The following is a 22,683-nucleotide window of genomic DNA, read 5'->3' on the forward strand; positions in this document are numbered from 1 at the left end:
AAGTGCAGAGTCCCTGAGGTCAAATCCCGTCTGGCCGGAGAAGGTGACGGGGAAAGAATAGGAAAAGAGCTGTCGGACGAATGCTCCCCGTGACAGTGTCGCAGGGCGAAAGTGGCATGGAGGTAAGTGAGGATTTTGTAGTTTGTGGTAAAAACGTTGGCTTTTATTGGTCGTGAGATAGAAAGGCATTGGGAGGTTCTGAGGAAAAGAATGACGTGAACGGGCTTAGATTTTCAAAGGCAGTTGTAGAGAGTGCCCCGCAACCGATGCTTGGAGCATCTGCAGGGCAGGTGCGGACGCACCCAAGTCAAGGGGAGAAAATACAACATTTGCTCCCGGTCAGGAAACGATGGCCTTTGCGCGGCCTTAAGGAGGGCTTTTGAAGGAGGGTGGGAACTGATGGAAGGAGGCTCCGCACAACCTGGCCAAACAGCTGCTGCTGTTACATCCCAGCAGCAGCTTGGGACCGGCCTCCTCACAAGACGTCTTGGCAGAGAGGCCTGACGAAAATACCAAAGCAGTGAGGAGGAGCGTCCTCTTGCCGAATCCTTTCTGTCGCCATCATGGGGTTTGTTAACCTAAAGGAGGGCGTGTGCGCCATTTTGTTTAATGTTCCTGCGTGTGTGAGGAGCTTACGGATGCCGTGTACAGTCCAGATGTGGTTCCCGGAGCATTTACACCAAATAAACCTTCGTAATTTTCAGAAACCTTCATCCTGGATGCGTGGTGATGCCCTCCTTTCTTTCAAATAGCACTTTTGGAAGCAATGAAGGGAGAAGCCTGGTGAGACCCACATCTAAGCATGAACTCGAGGGCACTGGTGATTCCTTGGACACCAGAATCTCTAAGGGGAACTAATTTTAACCGCTTCGTGCATCTATTTGTTCATTCTTTACGTTTAATTGATACCTTCTTAAGCCACAGAGACAACTTAATCTTGAACGTATTTCTGGCTCACCTGTGAGGAATCAGAACTGTGGAATAGACAAGACCTGTTTAAGTCTTCTAGATTCTCCTACATTAAAGGGAAGGTGTTTCAGGCAATTGAGATTCCGTGTTGTAGATTTGACATCCTCAAATGTGTTAAGTCAATTCATTCTCTACGAAATATCCAAGGTAGACTCAATTAACTGGGACATTTTGTATTTTTATCCTGAACCATTTCGAGTTTATTCTTTGTAGCATCAGAATTAGTTCCTCATCTCAGAGTTTGCTATATTTATTTTTCTAGTGATTCAGTAGTTTATTGGCAGTCAGTTTGTAAAATCTCTCTCAGGGATTATCTAAATGCAGGATGTTAGGAATGGAAACACATATCATTGCCTCCCCTGTCAAGAAACATAATTAACACACATGATTTACCATCTTGCAAGAGTGGATGAGAATTCCTGTGGGTGACCTCGAGTGACAGTTTCTCGGCGTATATATGCACTGACGTGTCCTGGGACGGTCCTCAGCCCAGAACGCATTCTTCTCTCCTTGCATCCTTGTCTCTTTAGCCTCCTGTGAGTGTTCACGTGTGTGTCTGACTGTGTGTCTGTCTGCCTGTCTGCTCCATGTGTGTGTTTTCCATCTAAAACCTACCAGTTTCAAGTTTTTAACAATTTTGGCTTAATTTATCACATAGGGAATACTGCCTCTATCAAGTAAAGGAAAAGTAAAAGTACTGTATTTCTTCCCCTTCCTTTGAGTGTACTGAGAATTTCCTCACTCCTTTTTATCATGCACATAATTCATTGTAGAGATGTCTAACTTACTTAACCAGTCACAGATTATTGATGGATATTAGACTTATTCCAATATTTTGCTATTACCAAAAAAATGCCATAGGAATATACATATATTATATATAATATATATGTGATATATATGTAGGATATTTCCCATAGGAATGTACATATATCATATATATATATATATATATATATATATATACATATGATAGAAATGTAGGATCTTCCCCAGAAATGGAACTTCTAGGTTGAAATTCTAGGCATTTTTAATGTTGATAGTTATTGCTGAATTCATCTTCCTGGTGGTTTGCGCCGTTTTACACTCACACCTGTGAGAATGCCTATATCTCCTTAGTTTTGACATCAGGGAGTATTAGAAGTATTTTAGGGTGTTGACAGCATGAAAACATGGAAAAAGTTTATTATTGTATTTTAAATGAGCAGTCCTGCTATTATGAGTGAGGTCCACTGCCTGCCTTATCAAAAGCTTAATGGCCCCTAATATTTCCTTTTCTTCAAATAGTCCCTTTATATTTTTTTGTGTTTTGGTGTTAATTGTTGGTCTTTTTTTTCTTATTGATTTATAGGAGCCCTTCAAGTATTAGGGAAATACTTTTTTTTAGCTGTAATGGGAATACTTTTGGTTTTATCAGTTTTCCCTCATTCAAATTCTCTGCTCCTTTGAGTCTCTGTGAGAGGATGGTGGCTTTGTGCACCTTTAGAGGGTAGTTCTTGCTAATTTCTCTATTTTTACATGATTTTATTTTATTTCTTCTGGTATTAATTATGCTAAATTAATTTCCTTTAAAAAATCACCATTCCATCCAGGTTTCAATGTATTTTCATAGAGTGTGTTTTTCATAGAATTATGTTAAATCTTTGGTAGTTATTTGTCTTCTTGATCTATCAATTTCTGAAAACCAAATTACAAAAAAACAACCTATTGAAATCTCTCACTGTGATTGTAGATTTGTCTAGTTTTCTTGAAATGTCATTTTTTGCTTTATATATATTTTAAGGCTGTATAATTAGAGACTTTCAATCTTAGGAGTACTTTAAGTACCTGTATTATCTGAAATTTGTAACTTCTTTTTAGACCAAGTTCTCTGGTTCCCCACCATATACCAGATTCTTAAATAACTTTAGGGCATAACAATTTTCAGAAAAAGAATGATTGACTTAAGATTTCATGAAGATCCTAGCAAAATCAAGTAGGTGCAATGCCTTGGAACAAAAGAATATGGGGAATGGCGGTATATAGAGAATGCCTAAAATATAAACAAATGAATTGCTATCTATCTATCTATATCTATCTATCTATCTATCTATCTATCTATCTATCTATCTATCTATCTATATAAAGGTCTGTAAACTTCCTCAATTACTTCACTATCTTCCAGTGAGTAAATATGAACCTGTATCTGCCTAATTGAGAGAAGTGAAGCTTAACTATTTTCTCAAGAAAACTTAGAAAAGGCCAGATATTTTATTTTTGGTAACCTTTATTGTTAAATTATTTCCCATATTGTGTAGATTCACATCTCTTTGATCAACGGGAGACCAAGTGCAGATGATCCTTCTCCTGAACTGCTAGAATTTACCTCTGCTCGCTATATTCGCCTGAGATTTCAAAGAATCCGTACCTTGAATGCTGACTTGATGATGTTTGCTCACAAAGACCCAAGGGAAATTGATCCTATTGTCACACGAAGGGTAAGTCATGCTGAGTCATGCTGCGGTCTGTAAATGATACTCGTAATTGTTAAATAATTTATTGTTAAATCACCTTTAAAGATATCTTTTGGTGATTTGTAGGAGAGATTGTTACCAGACTAAAATTCAACAAAACCTGGAACCTATTGTTCAAGCCAAGCTCTGCCATTTATTTGGGAACATTGATCAAACTTTTTAGCATTTCTAAACTTTAATTTCCTCATTTGTAAAACCAAGATTATAATGCCTCGTTCATAATCTTACTTTTGGCAACTGAATTATTTTTTGTCACTTTCGGTGAGCTGTACTACTATCATAATTGGCACTGGGGAGTTGCCACAGGAAATGGAGTGGCTTTGAAACATTTTTGGCCACCATCCACACTAAGAAATATATTTTCTATCATAAATCAGTACACACATGCACATACACAGTATAATATATTTTACACTTTAATGTGAATAAAATTAGCTGGCGATATTGGGGAAAGGCACATTCTGACTCAGTAGGTCTAGGGCAGAGTTGAAAAACAATAATTCTAGCAAGTATTTAGGTGATGTAAGGGTTCCTGTTCTGTGGACCATTTTTTCCACTCAAATAAATGTATGTTTCATTTAATGAATCACAAGGCATAGTTTGAAAAAGTGCTACTGTGGGGGAAAACTGTATATGCTGTTTTATTGTCCTTTATAAATAGAATATCATGGGGGGAAAGGGTGATGGCATCCTTTTTAATAGATTTTTGAAAACAGGAGCTAACAGAAGGACTGTTTTTCAGTGTTAAACTAGAATTTTTGGATTATGATATATGTGATCAGTCCAGGTTTCTATGAGTGATAATTGCCTGTCCTCCTACTTATTACTCACCAGGGTCATTGGTTTATGTCACACTCCTTGTAGGCTGCTACCCAACCAAGACACTGTTGCCAATTCAGCTATAAATCCATAAAGCAAATCCATGCTAATAGATTATCTACTCTATGACTAGAGGTGAAGGTGGAAATAGGATTGTAGAGAGAAAGTGGGATTGTGAGACACAGCACTTCGTTCCAGAATGATGCACTTAGCTCTAAAAGGCCTGACTACTGCCACCAGTTACGAATGACTGAACCAGAAGGCTGAATATCAAAGGGCAGCATTTTTCACAGTTCATGAATACCCCTTGGATGTATTTTCTTCTCACTACCTAACTTACCTGCACCTAAGCACTCCATCATCCCCAAAATAACATTTAAAGTTTGATTATCCTCATACAACACATGTTGGATGTTTTAGTGCCCTGCATTTTCCAAACCTGAAATAAATTTACCTTGCATTACATTTCAGCATATTGTAAGTTATCTTATGCAGAAGTAATCATTATTTTACTGCAGTGTTTAGATTCGTTACTTGTTTAAAAAATCACTTTTAATTATGACTTTGGCATGACTTAAAAATACACTCTGAGGAAGGCTGAGTAATTTTGAAGTGTAATTTAATCTTTTCCGACAGTATAACGGAGAAAAAAAATCAATGTAAATAAATATGTTTCTTTTATCATCTTTTGCAGGAGGCAGAGTAGGGGGGTTGGGATACACATCTATTATTTATAACTTCATTGTACATGAGCCTTTAAAATAGTGGAGTAAAATGCAACATATAAATAAGCCTTTAGAAAGTACTCAAGTTCGGTAAGCATTACATATAAATTTAAATATATAAAAATAGGATATTGAATTTCAGCTCCTCTTCATGACTCAAAAGTGAAGCATTATGTGTTTATATTTAAAACAAATTTCCTAGTTTTAAAAGCACCTACAAAAGCACTGCATCAGCTTTCTGAACAAATATCCCTATTCATATCTATATTATTAAGTGATGAAGTTAGTGAAAAGCAAACTTTTACATCACGTAAACTTCTAGCAAGTTTCTTTTCATGTTCAAGGTCTGGGTATATCAAGTAAGATAAGTAACAAAAAATATTATAAAAAGTACTCTATGTAAACAAAAAAACAGAAAAAGAAGTAAATAGAGAAGGGGAATTTGTAGTTAGGGAACACAAATTTGTATTCATCTACTTACTCTTGCTGGTTTTTTTTTTTTATGTGAATAACTGCAATAATAGAACGATCTACCACTGAGATGGTTATTTGGATTCTATAAGATAATGTACTCTCACAATTACAAAATGTTATATACATATTAATTAAACATTTTTAAATAGTCCAGTACTATAATCACAAGTTATCTTTAAAAATAGCTGGGTATATTAAAATAATTAAAAACGTAGCCCTGTATTAATTACAAATAGGAAAGTAATCACATGGACATTTTAGCATAATGAAAAAATAACAAGTGTTCCACGTATATAGTAGTTTCAGCCTTACATTAAGTTAAATCAGTCTTGCAGTTCATTATTTTTTATTTCCTCTTGAAATGGTTAAGAAATGCTTTGCTATGAACATGATTTCCTCTAAATATGTTGAGCTTCTTCAAATCCATCAAGTCAGACAGTCCACATATGATTAATGAGCACTGAGCTTCCTATAATGGCAATAAAGGAAGTTGTCTTTTACAAAACTATACAAAACAACTTTTATGAAGAATTAATTTCCCCTACCGCCCCCACCCCGCCGTACCAACTTGCTCTCGATAATAAATACTCCAACATAGACTTCGTATGTCCGTGTGAAGGAAATTTCTCAAAACCCCACATTCTCTCTCTGGGCAATGATCACAGTGCAGGGAGCTACTTGATAGCTTCCGTGAGACCTCAATTGTTCCCTCGTGCTTCAAACTAAGGATAAAAGCAGAAAGTACCATTTTTAAGCGAACATTTCCTTTTGTTACGTACACCTTGCAGTCATCTTAACAGGATTTCTCTCTGGATTGCTTTTTGCAGTATTACTACTCGGTCAAGGATATTTCAGTCGGAGGGATGTGCATCTGCTATGGTCATGCCAGGGCTTGTCCACTTGATCCAGTGACAAATGTATGTATATTTATAGGATGCTTAGCAAAATGAAACTCTGAACTGCCAAATGCCTCATAAGCCGCTTTGCCGATAGGGATGCTGTGAATGGGTGTCAGGTCCCCACTTAGATGGTGTCACAGGAAGCCGTGCCAGGGTGAAATAGAGCTGGCAGTTAGGATGATAGACTTTGAAGTCAGCCATCACAGTATCAGAAAACAGATTAGTTTTTTTTTTTTCCAAAAAGGCTCCGAAACTGGTCTATCTATTTTGAAACCTCTCTAGCGATGACAGCCAGCTGTATGATTTAGCTTCAGAGAATGCCTGCCATCAGTCAACCTGACCATTTCTTTTAAAAGTTTTCATCAAAAAAATTAATACAAACAAATGAAAACTGTCCGTGGAGGGATAGATGAGTGGCCATGGAACAGAACGCTGAGGTAGGGCAGGGGCCACGCAGAGTGGGACCGAAGAAAGCATTCTAGAGACTGACGAAACCACCAGCTTAGAAAATGCTAGAATGCTTTTGGCTTGAATTTTTCATTAATGCCAATGTATTAAATAAGCATAACCTAAAAAGGGGATGAATGAATATCTATTTTTCTCAGTAACAAACTGGTGAAATACGAAGTCATCTGTTGTATATTATATGGAGGAAACATTGAGTAGCGAGCATAGTGACTTACGTGTAGATGTTTTTTCTTCTAAAACTGCAGTACAAATGGTATTCCTCTCAAAGCTGGTTTTCTGACGAATGCATCATAATGTTACTTCCTATGGAAGGTTCAGCAGCCCTGGCAAATTTTCCTGGCATATTTTCAAGGCTGTGGTGCAGCTCTCTGCAGGGTGTGGGTGTCGTCTGTCATGGGAACTGATGGGCAGCGTGCCCGTGCTGTGAGGGCCCCCGGGGCAGCCTTGTAGGGCCAGTTCCACACCGTGAAATTGGACTCCACTTGGAGCTCACCCAGACAGGAGAGTCAGTCCTGGGACATTAGATTCCTGTTCTTCCTCTGGCCTTCGGTGTCTACAAATCTATTTTCGTCTTCCCACACCCCTAAATCTTAACAGTACTTTGCCTTAACATGGACACATCCAAACCAGAAAACCTGCAGATCTCAAGAACCAGAGAGCAGAGTTAGTCTTCAAGATTGTTCTCAGCTGGGCCTATGTTCTCTTCCAGACCTGAGCCCAGTGATTCCAGAACCAGTCTGTACCTCCTTTGTTTTTTTTTTTTTTTTTAATTTTCATTTATTTATGAGAGACACAGAGAGAGGGAGAGACCCAGGCAGAGGAAGAAGCAGGCCCCATGCAGGGAGCCCGATGCGGGACTCGATCCCAGGACCCCGGGGTCACTCCCTGGGCCGAAGGCAGATAGCTCGATGCTGAGCCCCCCAGGCGTCCTGTAGTCTGGAGCTCCTTACAGCTGGTGCTGATCAAATATACCCACTCCCAAGGCTGGTACTTCCTTTCCAGACTGACAGGACTATCCCATTTTGGTACATGGTCTCAAAGTTTTCTCTTCTCTTCCTTTTATCTTCTGGGTTCCAAAAATACTAAAATTCTACTTTGCCCCCAACTTTTTACTAGAAATCCCGCTGTGAGTGTGAGCATAATACCTGTGGTGATAGCTGTGATCAGTGCTGTCCAGGATTCCATCAGAAACCTTGGCGAGCTGGGACTTTTCTGACTAAAACAGAATGTGAAGGTATGTTCCTTAGAATTCAGCAACATGTGTGGTTCTTCCTTTCTGGGACGCAGGTAATGTAAACATGTGGTGATTTTAGGTACGTGCAGGTTCCAGTTTGTATATTTTATCCAAGGCAATAGCTGGTAGGCTCTTGGACCCCTGCTGGTTTACTCAGGTTTTTTTATTATTATTCTTTGAAAATATTACTAAACACCTAGACTTTACCACTGTGTGGACATTATGAGAAACAGATAAAAACACACCAATATCGTACTTTTCACAAAAGTACACTTACTGTCATCAGAGTATATCTCAGGCTTGTAGCATTATATAAATGCACATGGCTGACCTCGAATAGTGTGGGGTTTGGGGATGCCGACCCCCCCCACACACACAGTCAGAACTCTATGTGCAACTTCTGATTCTCCAGAAATTTAATTACTCGTAGTCTACTATTGATCAGAAGCCTTACCAATAACACAATTAACATGTATTATATATATGTAAATATAATGTATAATAGACCCTAGTCTTATAATATCTAACTTTTTCTTAATGTATTTGGTATTCCTCGGCTACGTGGCTCACCCGGAAGTTGTTTAAATTGTCAAAATTCTCCAAAAAACTCTCCAGTATGTTTATTGAAAAAAGTCTGTGTGTAAGTAGACCCGCGCAGTTCCAGCCCATGTTGTTTAAGCATCCACTATGTGCGCACACACGCACACTCTACTAGAAATGCAAATACACAGCAAAACCTGCACTGTAGAGAGACTAATGTGCTAAATACATTTATATGTTTGTAAAATGGTTCTGAAACCAGTATAGCTCCAGATTCCTCTGCCTTCTCCCTTTGTAGCTCCCCCATCCCCTCAGTAAATAGCTTTTGTATCTCAAACATCTAGCAAATGAAGAAAAAAAAAAGAGAGGAGAGATTATACCTTTCTAGTTAGAGCTGTATTGTTACCTAAAAATCAAAACAAAAACACTCTGATTCATTAGTTATTAAAGGGAGGTGTTTGGTCATCGTAGCTGGGAAGAGTATGAGAGTAAAAGGTAGCAGAGAAGGCAAGAAATCAAATTTGTAGAAAAAGAATATTTTAATAGTAATAATAAATATTTTAAAGTATGGTTTCTCATTAATCACGGTATAAGATACTAATATTAAAAATGACACCAGTGGGGATCCCTGGGTGGCTCAGTGGTTGAGCGCCTGCCTTCGGCCCAGGGTGTGATCCTGGAGTCCCGGGATTGAGCCCCACGTCAGGCTCCCTGCATGGAGCCTGCTTCTCTCACTGCCTGCGTCTCTGCCTCTCTCTCTCTCTCTCTGTCTCTCATGAATAAATTTTTAAAAAATCTTTAAAAAATAAAAAGAGATGACACCAGTGATAATCATTAGCATAAACTATGCTGTAGGAATTATAGGACAGTTACAACCAAGAAAAAAGCCAGTAATGAGAAATAGTAAAACAACTGGCTGTGCAAAAATGTGTCAACCAACACTTCTTAATACTTGGATATTATCAGTGTTGAAGACAGCCCATATGTCCAATTGTTTCAGAAGGAAATACCCAACAAGTGTAGCAGATGACTTTGTAGCTCTCTACTGTCAACTGGCCCAACATGGTGACAAGGATGCTAGAGAAACCTATGTTTCTGGAGATCTGCTCAGGCCAACACGAGACCTAAACACAAAGCCTTGTGCTGAGCTGTAAATTCAAACTAGCCGTGAAGCCCAAATCAGTTGAATTCAAATACCACTATTTTAGAGAGTCCTAGCTACATTTTTTCAGTCTCATCGGTATAGATGGCCCCCAAAGCAGGCTTAGTAGACATTTTAAGCTAAATCAACTTTCTATATTTATTTAAAAAGATTTGATTATGTATCATATGTCAGACATAGTAGGCCCTTAAACCTATTGAATCATAGCAAACTTTCATTATAAAATCTCCCAACCACAAAATATTTTCTTTTGAGTTTAAGAATCTGAATATACTATCAATGTCTTGAGTCTCTCCATTTTCTGTACTCACCTCTTTTGCCTTTTTTTTTTTTTTTTCAAGAAAAGATCTACTTATTTATTTTAGAGAAAGGAAAGGAGCAGGGAGAGGGGGAGAGAGAGGGAATCCTAAGCAGACTCTGTGCTGAGTGTGGAGCCTGATGCAGGGCCCGACCTCATGACCTGAGCCTGAAACCAAGAGTCGGATACTTAACCCTGTGAGCCACCCAGGCGCCCCCTTCTTCTGCCTTTTGATTTGTGTCTGCCTGGTTGTAAGGATATTTTGTTAGAAGTCACCCATTGTCACCGAGTAATAGCTGCAGAAGGGGCTACCACCATCTACTGTGGGAGAAGGAGCATCTGGAGGCCCACCTTTGGTTTTCTTCATGCCCCCACATCCCTCTCCTCCCCACAATCCCTCAGGTTCTGCACAGCTTCTCCCAGTGAGAGTAGACATTCGTTCCTAAGAGTGACTTTAAGTGAAATGCTACTTACATTCTCAAACTTCTTAAATGTTTGATTATCTTTCTCTTCCCTTGGTGGAAGATCTGCTCACAAGGAGGAGTAGCATTTGAGGGCAGGCATGCTTCCTATTGCCTCTGCTTTCTATCACTTGGTTATCGTTACTGGATCTGCAATATCCTTTGCCACTCTCCACGTGTGTATTTGTGTTTACACAAGGAAACCAAAAGGCTAGATCAGATTTGTGAGCGAGGGGGCTGGACAAAGCAACACCAAAGGAGGTTGCCGTTGTTATTACGTACATTTTTTAAATAGTGGAATTCTGAAACAATGATCTTTTCTCGTGAGGCAGATGGGAGGGTTTATTTCCAAATTGAAAAAAAAAATGTTTTCTTTTTTACCTACAATGAAAGATAGGAGTGTAAACCATAAAACCTTGCATAAATATCATGCTTTTGGCAATGTATGCATTCCTAAAAGCTTACCTGAAAATGTTCTTTTCCAAGTTGAATTGTGTTCCAGTCACCTTAATATGTTACTCCTTCCATAACATGACAAAAATCCTTCTAGAAAATGAACAATTACCTACTAATTCATTTGAGTTTAATTTGGATTTTCATCAATCTGACTTACTTGAGGCAGGATTTAACTCTAAAAAGCAAAGAATATTTCTTCCCTTGCTAAGCTTGTACTAAAGACCGTTGCCATCTCATGTCTGGGACATTCCATGAAATAGCAAACTGCTGATGGTGGAGTGAAAACCTCTGCTTGTGCGTAGGGACTGCCTGTGTCCTCTGAGGCTGGAGTTGGGGGGGGGGGCCTTTACCCAGCAGCAGGAGCTATAGGCCGAGGGCCCTCGCTGCATACAGTGCGAAAGCGGGTCTGCCCAGGCGGCGGTGTTTTACCCACAGTAGCTCGTGGTTCTAATACTAAACCTGCAGAACATGAGAATCAATTGGCCTTCCTTTTTCCCTTTACTTGACCCTGGAAGCAGAAATCTCTCCTGTTTCTCACAATATATTTTTACAACAGGATTTTTAAGAATTCCTGTCTATTGTCCTAAAGATATAAAACTGTTTGTAAGGCCCCGTGACTTAAATTTATGACTGCAGGGTCCCTGGGATAAAGTTTGAAGACTTTCCATCAGCATAGCGAGAATACTCTATTCTCAACCAAAGTCAGCCGTCTGGGGAGGGCATTGGCTACAAAGGTGACCAGGAGATAATATTCTCACTATATCAAGGTATCTTCCATAGCAGAAAGAAAGAATTCCATAAACTGGTTAAAAATGAGGCAAGAGGAATGTACACATTTCTCAAGAAAAGACTTACAATCCTATCAAGAGGTCATCATGCTTCATTCATCAAGGAAAGCCACTCAAAGCCACGGAAGGACTCTTTTCAGTGTCTCGACGCTCATCGTTCATTCGCCCACCAAGCCCCTGGTGCTCCCTGAGCCAGGCTGATGCTCCCCAGGGTGGTGAAGCTGTGGCCACAGGTTGGGCAGGTGTCCCGGAGCGAGAGGGACCTGCCATCCTGAGAGGGAGAGTCTTCGAGGTGGAGCAGGTGCCTGGAGAACCTTGGGGCAGGTGCGCCTGGAGTGGCCGTCGCGCAGCCCCACCGAGCGCGTGGCTACCGTGCATGCAGCCGACTGGTCTCATGGCCCTGCGTGTTTTGCATTCTCACAATGCCCCCCCAATGAGGGAGGCACAGAAGTGACACCGAGACTTAAACGTTCTCCCTAGAGTCGCTCATGTCGCAAATGGGAAGCAGTTGGGCATTAGAACCCGCCATCTGCCCACCTTGTGGTTCTGCGCATTCGGTATCAGCCCAAGAAACACCTGGAAACCACGTAACTGCCCGTTACTGGGGGGCTGAGGAACCCCCATGGGAGAGGTCCCCATGTACCTTAGGGAAACAGATGCCGAGGGGGAAGAGCTATGCTGCCTACTGTTAGGAAAACTTGGAGAGAGTTCGGAACAGCATGCACGTGTTTCCCTTTGGGGGGAGCCTCAGCTGTGCCCCCCACACCGGAGCCCCTGTCCACGCACACCTGCCTCTCCACGCGACAACATCTAGGAAAGTCAGCATCTCTGGACGGAGATGCCATGCCATGCACCCTGCTCCCTAGCCCCCCTGGAAGAAGACTACCCATCTCTTCGAAGCCCTACCTGACTGGGGGAGCAACTTTGTCACGGCTCCAAGCTCCCACCACGGGCCATGAGTCGAGGCGGGGGTGGGTGGGTAAGGGGGCAGGGGGACCAGAAGGATCAAGGGAGGAGGGCGAGGAAAACCCAGTTAGAACACCTTTGCCAGGCGTTATGCTAATGATTCCACCTGCATTTTCTCACTTAATGCTCTGAGCTGTTCCCATCTGATGAGTACTATTGACCTCTCCGTGTTTACAGAAACCGAGCCTTTGAGAATTTGAGAAGTTCCCCATGTTGCCCGCCGCCCGCTGCTGGGTGTCCAGCACTGGTGCCGAGGCTATGAGCTCAGCCTCTAAGCAACCCGCTCTCATCCTCTAAGCAACCCGCTCTCATTCCGGCCGAAGCCTTGGCCCTTCTCATGGCCTTTCTGTCTCTGATGGGACGGAACCTGGAGGGACTGGCCGCGATTGGCCCTGGAGTCTCAGGACCTGACCCCAGAGTGGGGTTGACAAGACTGATTCCCTTACCTCCTGTGATGACTGTACTTCTCTTCGTCTTGGTCACTGAGAGATGAAAAGTGGTTAATCTGAGCCCCTAACTCATAAAGCTATTTTGAGAATTAAAATCAGTGGCAGTAAATATAAACCACTCAGAAAACATAGCCAATTAAAAAAAAAAAAAACAAGTCTTAGTTATTATCACAAAAGCACAAAAAAGGAACTATGTCCTAAGTGTCCTTTTTTTATCCATAGGATCTAACATTGAGATTCCCATATATGATGATTATCCACCGCAGATTCCCCGGATAGTAAGCATTCATTGCCATAGTTCACTAATTTATTGTTTGTCATAATGGGAAATTATAGGTTGAACCATGGGAAATTTCAGTTTTGTAAGATAAAATCAGCCAAATATTGGCAATTTCATATGATATAGCTTAATTTATGGGTTTTAATTTTTTCAACTAGATACTCTTGTACTGATTTTATTTGTATATGTACTAATGTAATATAATTTCTCATAAAGAAATCTGTTATATAACAGAAAATGATTTTTAAATATATCTGAAATCTAAAATTAATATTTGTGAATTTATTTTTCCCTACTGCAGCATGCAATTGTCATGGGAAAGCTGAAGAATGCTATTATGATGAAAATGTTGCCAGAAGAAATCTGAGTTTAAATATACATGGAAAGTACATTGGAGGGGGTGTGTGTATCAATTGCACCCAAAACACTGCTGGTATAAACTGTGAGACATGCATTGATGGTTTCTTCAGACCCAAAGGGGTAAAGTATGCTTTTTCTTTCATGAAGCGTTATTTTTGGCTTTTTCTTACAGAGATGTATGATATGGAAAAATAATTTTGAAACATTCTCTAAACAGTTTGACTGTGAATTCTAAGAGGTGACCAGGAATGTTTCAAAATGGAAACTGGATAAATCTTTGAGGATGTGATGTAAAACATTCCTGTCTCTCTAGAAAGTTCCATTGTGCCCCATTCCAGGCAGTCCTCATCCCATGGCAAACTCAAATTCATTTTGTCGCTTAGTATATTTCATGAAAACGAAATCATAAAATGCATTTTTCCTTCTTTCACTCAGTGTAACGTTTAAAGAGTTATCCATGGTGTGTGCATCCATAGTTCTTTAAAATAAAAAAATTACTGAGGGGACGTCTGGGAGGCTCAGTCAGTCAAGCGTCTGCCTTCAGCTCAGGTCATGATCCCAGGTCCTGGGATCAAACCCCGTGTCGGGCACCCTGCTCAGCGGGGCCTCTGCTTCTCCCTCTCCCTCTCCCTCTGCTGCTCTCTCTGCTTGTGCACTCTCTCTCTTTCTCTCTCTCAAATAAATAAAATAAAATAAAATAAAATAAAATAAAATAAAATAAAATAAAATAAAATAAAATATTACTGAGTACTATTCCTTTACATGAACATACTGCAGTTTTTAATCCATTTTGTTGCTGGATATTTGTGTCATTTTCAGTTTGTGGTTAGCTCCTACAAAACACTGCTTATATTAAATAAAACATGACCACAGGAAGACTTATATTTTATGTAAGTGTTTGTGTAGCCATGTTTTATTTACCTTGCTTGCATAAATATCTAAGGATAGAGTACTTGTTTTATGGGATATTTATATGTCTGACTTTATAAGCAACTGCCGACATTTTTCCAAATTCGTGACAATATTTTACATGTTCACCAAGTAATATGTGAGTTCCGGTTCTTCAATATCATTTCTAATATTTGTATTTGACTGTCTTTTCAAATTAGCTATTCTAGTGGGTGCAGCAGGTGTGGCAAGTGGGTATTTGGCAATCGCTAAGTCATTCCCATCAATGCTTGGTGTTACTGCAGATCCTCTATTATAAATTTATAGCAGATCCCATTTTGGATTTAATTTTCATTTTAACTGCTCATTGTCTATTCCTGTATGTTGTCTTGTGAAGTTTCCCTTCAAGCCAATGTATTTTTTTTTAATTCTAGGAACATTATGATTTTAGATTTTAGATCTATGACCCATCTCAAGCAAACCTTTGAGTGTGGCATAAAATAATGATTGAGATCTACATGGTTAACTTCTTGTTCCAGAACCTTTTTTTTTTTTTTTAAGTACTTATTTTTCTCCTTTAAATTGCTTTGAGACATTTGTTGCAAATCATGTGGTTTGATCATGTAAGTCAACTCCTGTGGGTGAATTTCTGGAGCCCCCATCTGTCCCATGGATTTATTTGTCCATCCTTGCATTAAGAGCACACTATCTTTAGCACACTTTAGCTTTAATAAGCCTAGAATTCAAAAATATAAGTGTACTAACTTTATTCTTCCTCTTGAAGATTGTTTTGGACATAATAGTTTCTTTATATCCCCATACAAATTTTAGAATGACCTTGTCAACGACAGAAATATTAGTTGGGACTGTTGTATAGAATCTAAATATAGATGTGGAGAGAACTAATATTGAGAGTTGTGATCAATGAATATACTCTGTCTCTCCACTTATTTATATGTTCCTTATTTATTCACAGGAGTGTTTTCTGTACAGAGATCTTGCATGTCTTTTGCTAATTCTCAGTATTTTATGTATCATCGTAAAATAATAATTTAAAATGGCTTAATATTATCAGAATTTTCCAATATTGACGTTATATCCCACACCTAAGTTCCTTTATTAGTTGTATTAGTGTTAAACTAGATTATTTAGAGGCTTGCTTTACGCCATGTTAGGGCAGATTAATAGACAGCTCAAGGTGGTTGTCTAATCTCGCTGATTGACGACTCCAGTGTCTGTGTACTTATGATAGGCAGACCTGAAAACTCTACTAACGTCGTCGAACTTTCCAGCTGTTACTCTCCACTGGATTCCTCGGAGTCTCCTGATTGGACGTATGATTAAGGGATCAGTTAAGCATTTGAAAGGTCTTGCCATGTAGAATTTGATGCTCCCCACCTCTGAACATAGAACTCAGCTAGTATAGTTTTTCTTTCAAACTTAAGATTCTTCCAAGTTCTATCTGCTTTTGATTAATTTCCCAAGCCCTTAAATATTTCACTTTCGTATTTTGTCCAGAGTTAATAATTGCTATCTGAGAGTACATTGGACCACAGAAGGCACTGCCATTATCAAACCTGGAAGCTTCATGTTTTTATTACAAATCAATTAAGTGATTCAGAGCCTAGATTATGGTGTTTTAATATTAATAAACATAATTATGCTAACTGTAAAAAAACAGATGTCTCAAGTGCCTAATATTTGAGTAGCAGTCCATTTCATTTCTTTTTAAGATTATTTGAGAGAGAGAGGGAGCACATGAGCAGAGGAAGGAGCAGAGGGAGAGGGAGAGAAGCAGACTCCCCGCTGAGCATGGAGCCTATGCAGGACCCTGAGATCATGACCTGAGCTGAAATTAAGAGTTGGACACTTGACCGACAGAGCCACCCAAGAGCCCCAGAAGTCCACTTCATTTTTATAAAGATATAGAAAGAAAATTTTCTTTGCTCAGTTTTCAGCTAAATAACATCTCTACAATATCTTAAAAATTATCGTCCTAAAATCTGACTTGAGATTTATTTACTGAATCCATAAATATATATATAATGCAGTGTGTATTCCGAGGACTAATTAGGAATCTGAATTATTTTAACAAAATTAAAAATCCTGTGCAAAGTTGACATATTTGTAGGATCTCATGTTAGAAGGATTCCTGGTCAGCAGTTGGGCAGATTTCCCCGATTACTGCAAAGAGAGGTAATGAATCAGTTGGCTTTGATTTACTCAAGCTCATCGTTGGAATCACAAATCATATTTATTACAGCCAAGATCTTATTTAGAAGAAATTTTTTGTCTTTGGTCCACAGAAGGTTGTTTTTGTTTTTTTGTTTTGTTTTGTTTTTTTGTTTTTTTGTTTTCATGTCTTGCTGTTTGTTTCTAGGGCAAACCCGGCCCCTATATCTGCTCAGAGGCTGCTGCTCCTGCCTAAATGTCACTTCTTCTGTGAAATCTTGATTTTATTTGTGTTATGTTATTACTCCCTCCTCTTTTGTGCCCTGATGCTCTGTTTCTATGTCTGTTTTATCACTTGGCACATTCTATTTAATCAATGTCTTTCAAGCCTGTTATTTCTGTAAGCTTTTTTAAGGCAGACACCAGGCATTACCCATCTGTACTGTGCACAGTACTTCCTTCATAACGGAGAATGAATAAATGTATGTTAAACGATGATTTTAAAACTCATGTGAATATAGTTGATTGACAGTCTATCAGACATGTAAATAACTCTCTAGTTATAACACTTTTATATTAGTAAACAAGATTCCATTTATAAATTAAGCATATATACATATATATGGCTGTATTTTATGGGGGAAATATATGTAATTTATATGAATAGATTTATTTATATGTAGAGGGAGAGAGATATCCAGAGGGAGAGCCTGTGCACAGTATTTAGGTATATCCTAAGCAAATGGTTTTTTTTCTTCTTATCCTATTGCATCTGGAAAACAACTGTTGTGATCACAGCATATTGTCACAACCTAGGTTTGGTTAATTAAAATATTTTAACATTAAAATTAGTTGTTTGTTTTTAATATATCTGAGGAATTTTATCAGATCTCTTATGTATTATTCCTTTTAATTCTAGTTTAATAGCATCACTATAGTTGTTATTGATATCCTCATATCAGGAGGAAGTAAATAAGTTCCATGAGGCCACATGGCCAGTCAGCAGCCACACCAGAGATGTGCACTCACTAATTTCCCTAATCGTGGAGACCACATTGTTTGCCCTCAGGTGCTGCTGCCTCTCCTGGAAGCCAAATGTTTAATTTACATACTTAGGGGCACAGAGGGGGGCCCTTGACAGGATGAGCATTGGGTGTTATACTATATGTTGGCAAATCAAACTCCAATAAAAAAATATACAAAAAAAAGAAAAAATAATTTACATACTTAATATATTCTTTTTTTTCCCAGCACCAAATATAAATTTCTAATTAATTAGTCACATCAGGATCAATGAGAAAAAAACCTCCTAAAAATAAATTTGAGGGAAATTACTAATTTTGAATGATGTTATAAGTAAAGAAAGACAAATACACAAAAACAATAAAAAGGATTTTATTGGAGAATGTATATTAGAGACTATCGAGTAAATATTATTTTTGTTCATTATAATGATACTGTGATTGTAAAAGATGCATACTGAAATGTGTAAGAATTAAAATACTTTGCAATTTTCTTTAAACTTCAACAAATAATGAAAAATGATGGAGCTTTTATGGCAAAATGCTGGTAATTGCTGAATATAGGCAGCAAATAAATAGAAGTTTGTTGGCCTTCTTTACATCTGCGTATCTATTTAGAAGAAAAGGATTTTAGAATTTGTGAATATGTATTAAAGATAATTTCCTACATATTTTCTCAATATAATTTATTACTATGCATTGTTAAATTTATTTTGTCCTTACAAGTTTGCCAAATTGAAAAATATTGATGTTCTTATTACATTTGACTAAAAGTCTTTTAATATGCTTGCTAGGTATCTCCAAGTTATCCAAGACCATGCCAGCCATGCCATTGTGATCCAGTTGGTTCCTTAAATGAAGTCTGTGTGAAGGATGAAAAACGTGCTCGACGAGGTGAGAGCAATAGCAAGGAGCTGTTGTTTTGATGAAAGGACAACTAAAAGCCAGATAGGATTACTTTAGGGTGACATTTTGCAGTAAATTTCATTCACTTAATAATTTTATTCTTTTACCTATCCATGTTCCCTCCAGGAAACAGTGTTTTATTCATCTCAATCGTTATTTTCCTGTAAATCAATTACTATTAATTAATTGTAATGCTTTAAAAGCAAAAAGAGTTGAATAATTTATTGTGCGTTATATACGTGTATATGTATATTCACATATGCATATTAACGTATCTATGCATATACGTCTTCTGGTCAATCAGAAATCTGTGCTGTACATAATTTTTTAATGTCTTATCTACTGAAATTTTTTTGAGATTGTATTTATTCATGAGACACACAGAGAGAGGCTGAGACACAGGCAGAGGGAGAAGCAGGCTCCCTACGGGGAACCCTATGTGGGACTTGATCCCGGGACCTGGGGTCACGCCCTGAGCCAAAGGCAGATGCTCAACCGCTCAACCACCCAGGTGTCTCTGAATTGTTTTTTGTAGTTTCTATAGTTTCTAGCATGAAAAGACAGCATTCACGGAGGGATGTGTGGGCTGCAGTGGGAGGAGAGAACAGATAACACACACGGAGATGTAGTCAATAGTGTAGAAAGCAAAACGTGTACATATAGGACTAAAAATAGGTCTTAGTCATGAGTTCACGAAGGGAAAGAAGCTGACAGTTATTTGAGCCAAATACTTTCTCTGAGGATGGAAATTCACGATGAACTCCAAACATTGAAGAATCAAATGCCAAAATAACTCCTTGAAGTAAAATGGTTAGGAGCGACTTCCAGGAGAGTTGCTTGCCAAAGTTAAGTAGAACATTAGGACACATCTGAAACCGTTTCTTTACATTGCTGAGAGAGGCTGCTTCTCTTAGGAAAGACTAAAATAAATCATGGCTACAAGATAGGGTTTTTCCTCCAGTCCCTTTCCAGTTAAAACACTGGCAGTGTTTCTTTGGCACGGTTTAGCTTACCTGCTTTCTTTATAAGACTCTAAGATTATCAACGCAAACCCTAGAGTCTTAAATCTTAAGTGATTAAAACTCCGATTATTTCAAATCTCAAATGGTGAATTGTTGAGGTCGTTTTTCACTGTATGGCCTGTTATCTTTTTGTAGTAACAGCTAAATCATGTTATTTTTCAGTGATGTCGTTTAAAGTTTTTCTGTACTTTTTATTTTTTGTACTTTTTTAAGAAGTATGTTATTTTTGAAAAAGTGATAAAATATTGAAAAGTAGAAAAAGAAGCATACAATGCAGCAGTAATCCATCATAAATACTCTTATTAAAATATTTGTGTTAACGTCACGTAATGAGTTTTTCCCCTAACCATTGAGAGTTTCTCTGAAATCTGGTTTTAGCAACCTGAATTTTACATCATTATGTGGATATACCATAATTTCCTTACCCACTCAACTTTATATAGCTGTTAAAATTGTTTCTAATTTTGATTATTGTAAGCAGTGCTTTAGTGAAGACATTTATGTATAAATGTTTTTTAATCATTATGAAAACCATACATAATAAAAATAAAATTTTAACAATAGCGAAGAGAATACAATAAATAGCAATAGTGTCCTCTTCAACTTATTCTTCCCCCCAATCTCATTTCTAAATTTAATCACATTGAGCCATTTCTTCTGTTAAGTTCTGGAAAAACTTATCTTCCAGACAATATCTAAATAATATTTTTAGTACTTTCATCACCATTAAATATTGCCAACTGATTCCATCTTAAAAGACAAATATTTCATTCACACCGCCTCCTTCCTTCTCCACTATTCAGACATTTTTCTCATCTGTGGGGTCTTTATCATGTTAAATAAAACCTTTAAGTCATTATTTCATTACCATTAAATTCAGACTCATCTTTTGAGATCCTAATGTATGCAAATTAGGAAAAAGACCATCCCTATACTCTCCACTGATCTTCCAACCCACTCGGCAATATCTATCAATTATATCTTTATCTTTTCAAAGAATGTACAGTTATATTTAGTTTGAGATCCAATTCTTCTAATTTTAAAATTGAAATGCAGTGATCAAAATTTGTAATATTATAATTAGATATATATTACTCAGTATAGACCTGAGTTACAAAATCAGACACATTCCCATGATACATTTTTATCTTCATGTTTAGCTTGATGATTTCTTAGGGAAGAGTCTAAGTTATGGTCCAATGCTTTAGACTTCTAAGTATGGGTGACCAGATAGTGGGAAATGGTATTCTATACTATTAATGTGATTATCAGAAAACTGATTACTTTTGGCATAAGATGGGTTTTCCCCTCACAGATTTGTAAGAGCTCTTTAAATACCAAAAACAAAAACCCTATGTTTATATTTGTTATAAACCTTCCAGATTTTGTGTCTCACTATTGTTCAGATGTTTTTATATGTGAAACTTTAAAAATTTTTATGTAATCACCAATACAACTCAGAAAACTTCTTTAGCTGTAATAAAGACATTATGCCAAGATTATTATATACGAATATTTTAGTTGAATGTCTTATATGCCTTTAGAATTCTAAAACTCTTATCTTTCCCAAGATCAGACAAATGTGTTCATTTTCTTAATTTTTATTATTTCATTTTTTGATACTTAATTCTTTAATCAGTGTGGAATTTATTTGGTATATTTTATAAAAGGAGTTTCTAGCTGTATTGTGTTTTTCCACTAGTCTCTTTTAAGTCGGTCTATATTGGGACACCTGGGTGGCTCAGTGGTGGAGCATCTGCCTTTGGCTCAGGACGTGACCCAGGGTCCTGGGATCGAGCCCCTCATCGGGCTCCCCGCAGGGAGCCTGCTTCTCCCTCTGCCTGTGTCTCTGCCTCTCTCTGTGGGTCTCTCATGAATAAATAAATAAAATCTTAAATAAATAAATAAATAGGTCTATATTTAATACAATTTTTTCTTTAAAGATCTTAAGTATATTTATTTTATATTCTGTATCTATTAGTAGCACCCTTTGTTACCAATATGAACCTAATTTTGAGGTTTGATTTTTCTAACTAACTCATTGGGTTCTTCTTTGCTTGTGTGTTCCATGATTGTGTGTGTATGTGTGTATGTGTGCATGCATATGTGTGTACATGTACGTGTGTATTTCCTAGCTTATCCTTTCAGGATCCTTAAATATGTATAATCTCTGGTATGATCTCCCAGCTTGAGTAATACCTAAAATTTGTCTTTGATCCATAAAACTGTGCTCTTTGTTCAAGTCTAGTTAGTCAATCACCTCCAGGAAAGATACCGGTTAAGGGCTAGCTTATTTCTTTAGAATCTCTTCTTCTCTTTTTTTAAAATTGTGGTTTCTGGTCTTCAAGGAGTTTCCTTATTTTAAACCAGCACAACCATCCTGTCTGTCTATCTGTCTCTAACTTTATACTGTGTTGTCAATTGTTCTGACCAAGAGGGGTCTTTTGACATCTAGTTTACAATATTACAACATTATACACAACATTAATAAATGTTAAGACAGACATGGCCGTTGTATGGAATACATCTACACTTAGTCTCCATGTCTGGGGATTTTAACATGAGTAGTAAATGTTAATTTCTTCGACTGCTTTTTCAACCTTTAGTGAAATTTTCAGATTTATTTTCCATTTGACTTATGAATATAATATGATAAAAAGTGAATTTCTTAATATTAAACAATATTTAAATTATCAGAATAAAATAAATTATCAGAATAAAATCTTGTGATCACGGAAGATCCTTTTAATGTACTTTAAGATTCAGTTTGGTGTGTATTATATTTAGAATCTTCTTATCTAAATTCATACGC

At 37.8% G+C, this 22,683-nt stretch overlaps 1 protein-coding gene and 1 long non-coding RNA gene across 3 annotated transcripts in view; one reads left to right on the forward strand and one right to left on the reverse strand.

Annotated features, from left to right (window-relative positions):
- The window catches only part of LAMA2 (laminin subunit alpha 2), a 584,053-nt gene that overhangs the window by 220,227 nt on the left and 341,143 nt on the right, over positions 1-22,683 (forward strand). For both annotated transcript variants that reach the window (XM_038526758.1, XM_038526759.1), the window contains exons 5-9: positions 3,267-3,446; positions 6,328-6,417; positions 7,984-8,101; positions 13,803-13,981; positions 18,738-18,837. In XM_038526758.1, coding sequence (XP_038382686.1) covers positions 3,267-3,446; positions 6,328-6,417; positions 7,984-8,101; positions 13,803-13,981; positions 18,738-18,837 — 667 coding nt within the window. The remainder of the gene's footprint in view (positions 1-3,266; positions 3,447-6,327; positions 6,418-7,983; positions 8,102-13,802; positions 13,982-18,737; positions 18,838-22,683) is intronic.
- LOC119870797 lies at positions 4,828-7,387 on the reverse strand. Its single transcript, XR_005353917.1, has 3 exons — positions 7,083-7,387; positions 6,065-6,222; positions 4,828-5,969 (listed from the first exon to the last, which is right to left on the reverse strand). It is a non-coding gene; the product is annotated as an uncharacterized LOC119870797 (long non-coding RNA).

This window comes from Canis lupus, chromosome 1, assembly GCF_011100685.1.
Source record: "Canis lupus familiaris isolate Mischka breed German Shepherd chromosome 1, alternate assembly UU_Cfam_GSD_1.0, whole genome shotgun sequence".
Classification (NCBI taxonomy): domain Eukaryota; kingdom Metazoa; phylum Chordata; class Mammalia; order Carnivora; family Canidae; genus Canis; species Canis lupus.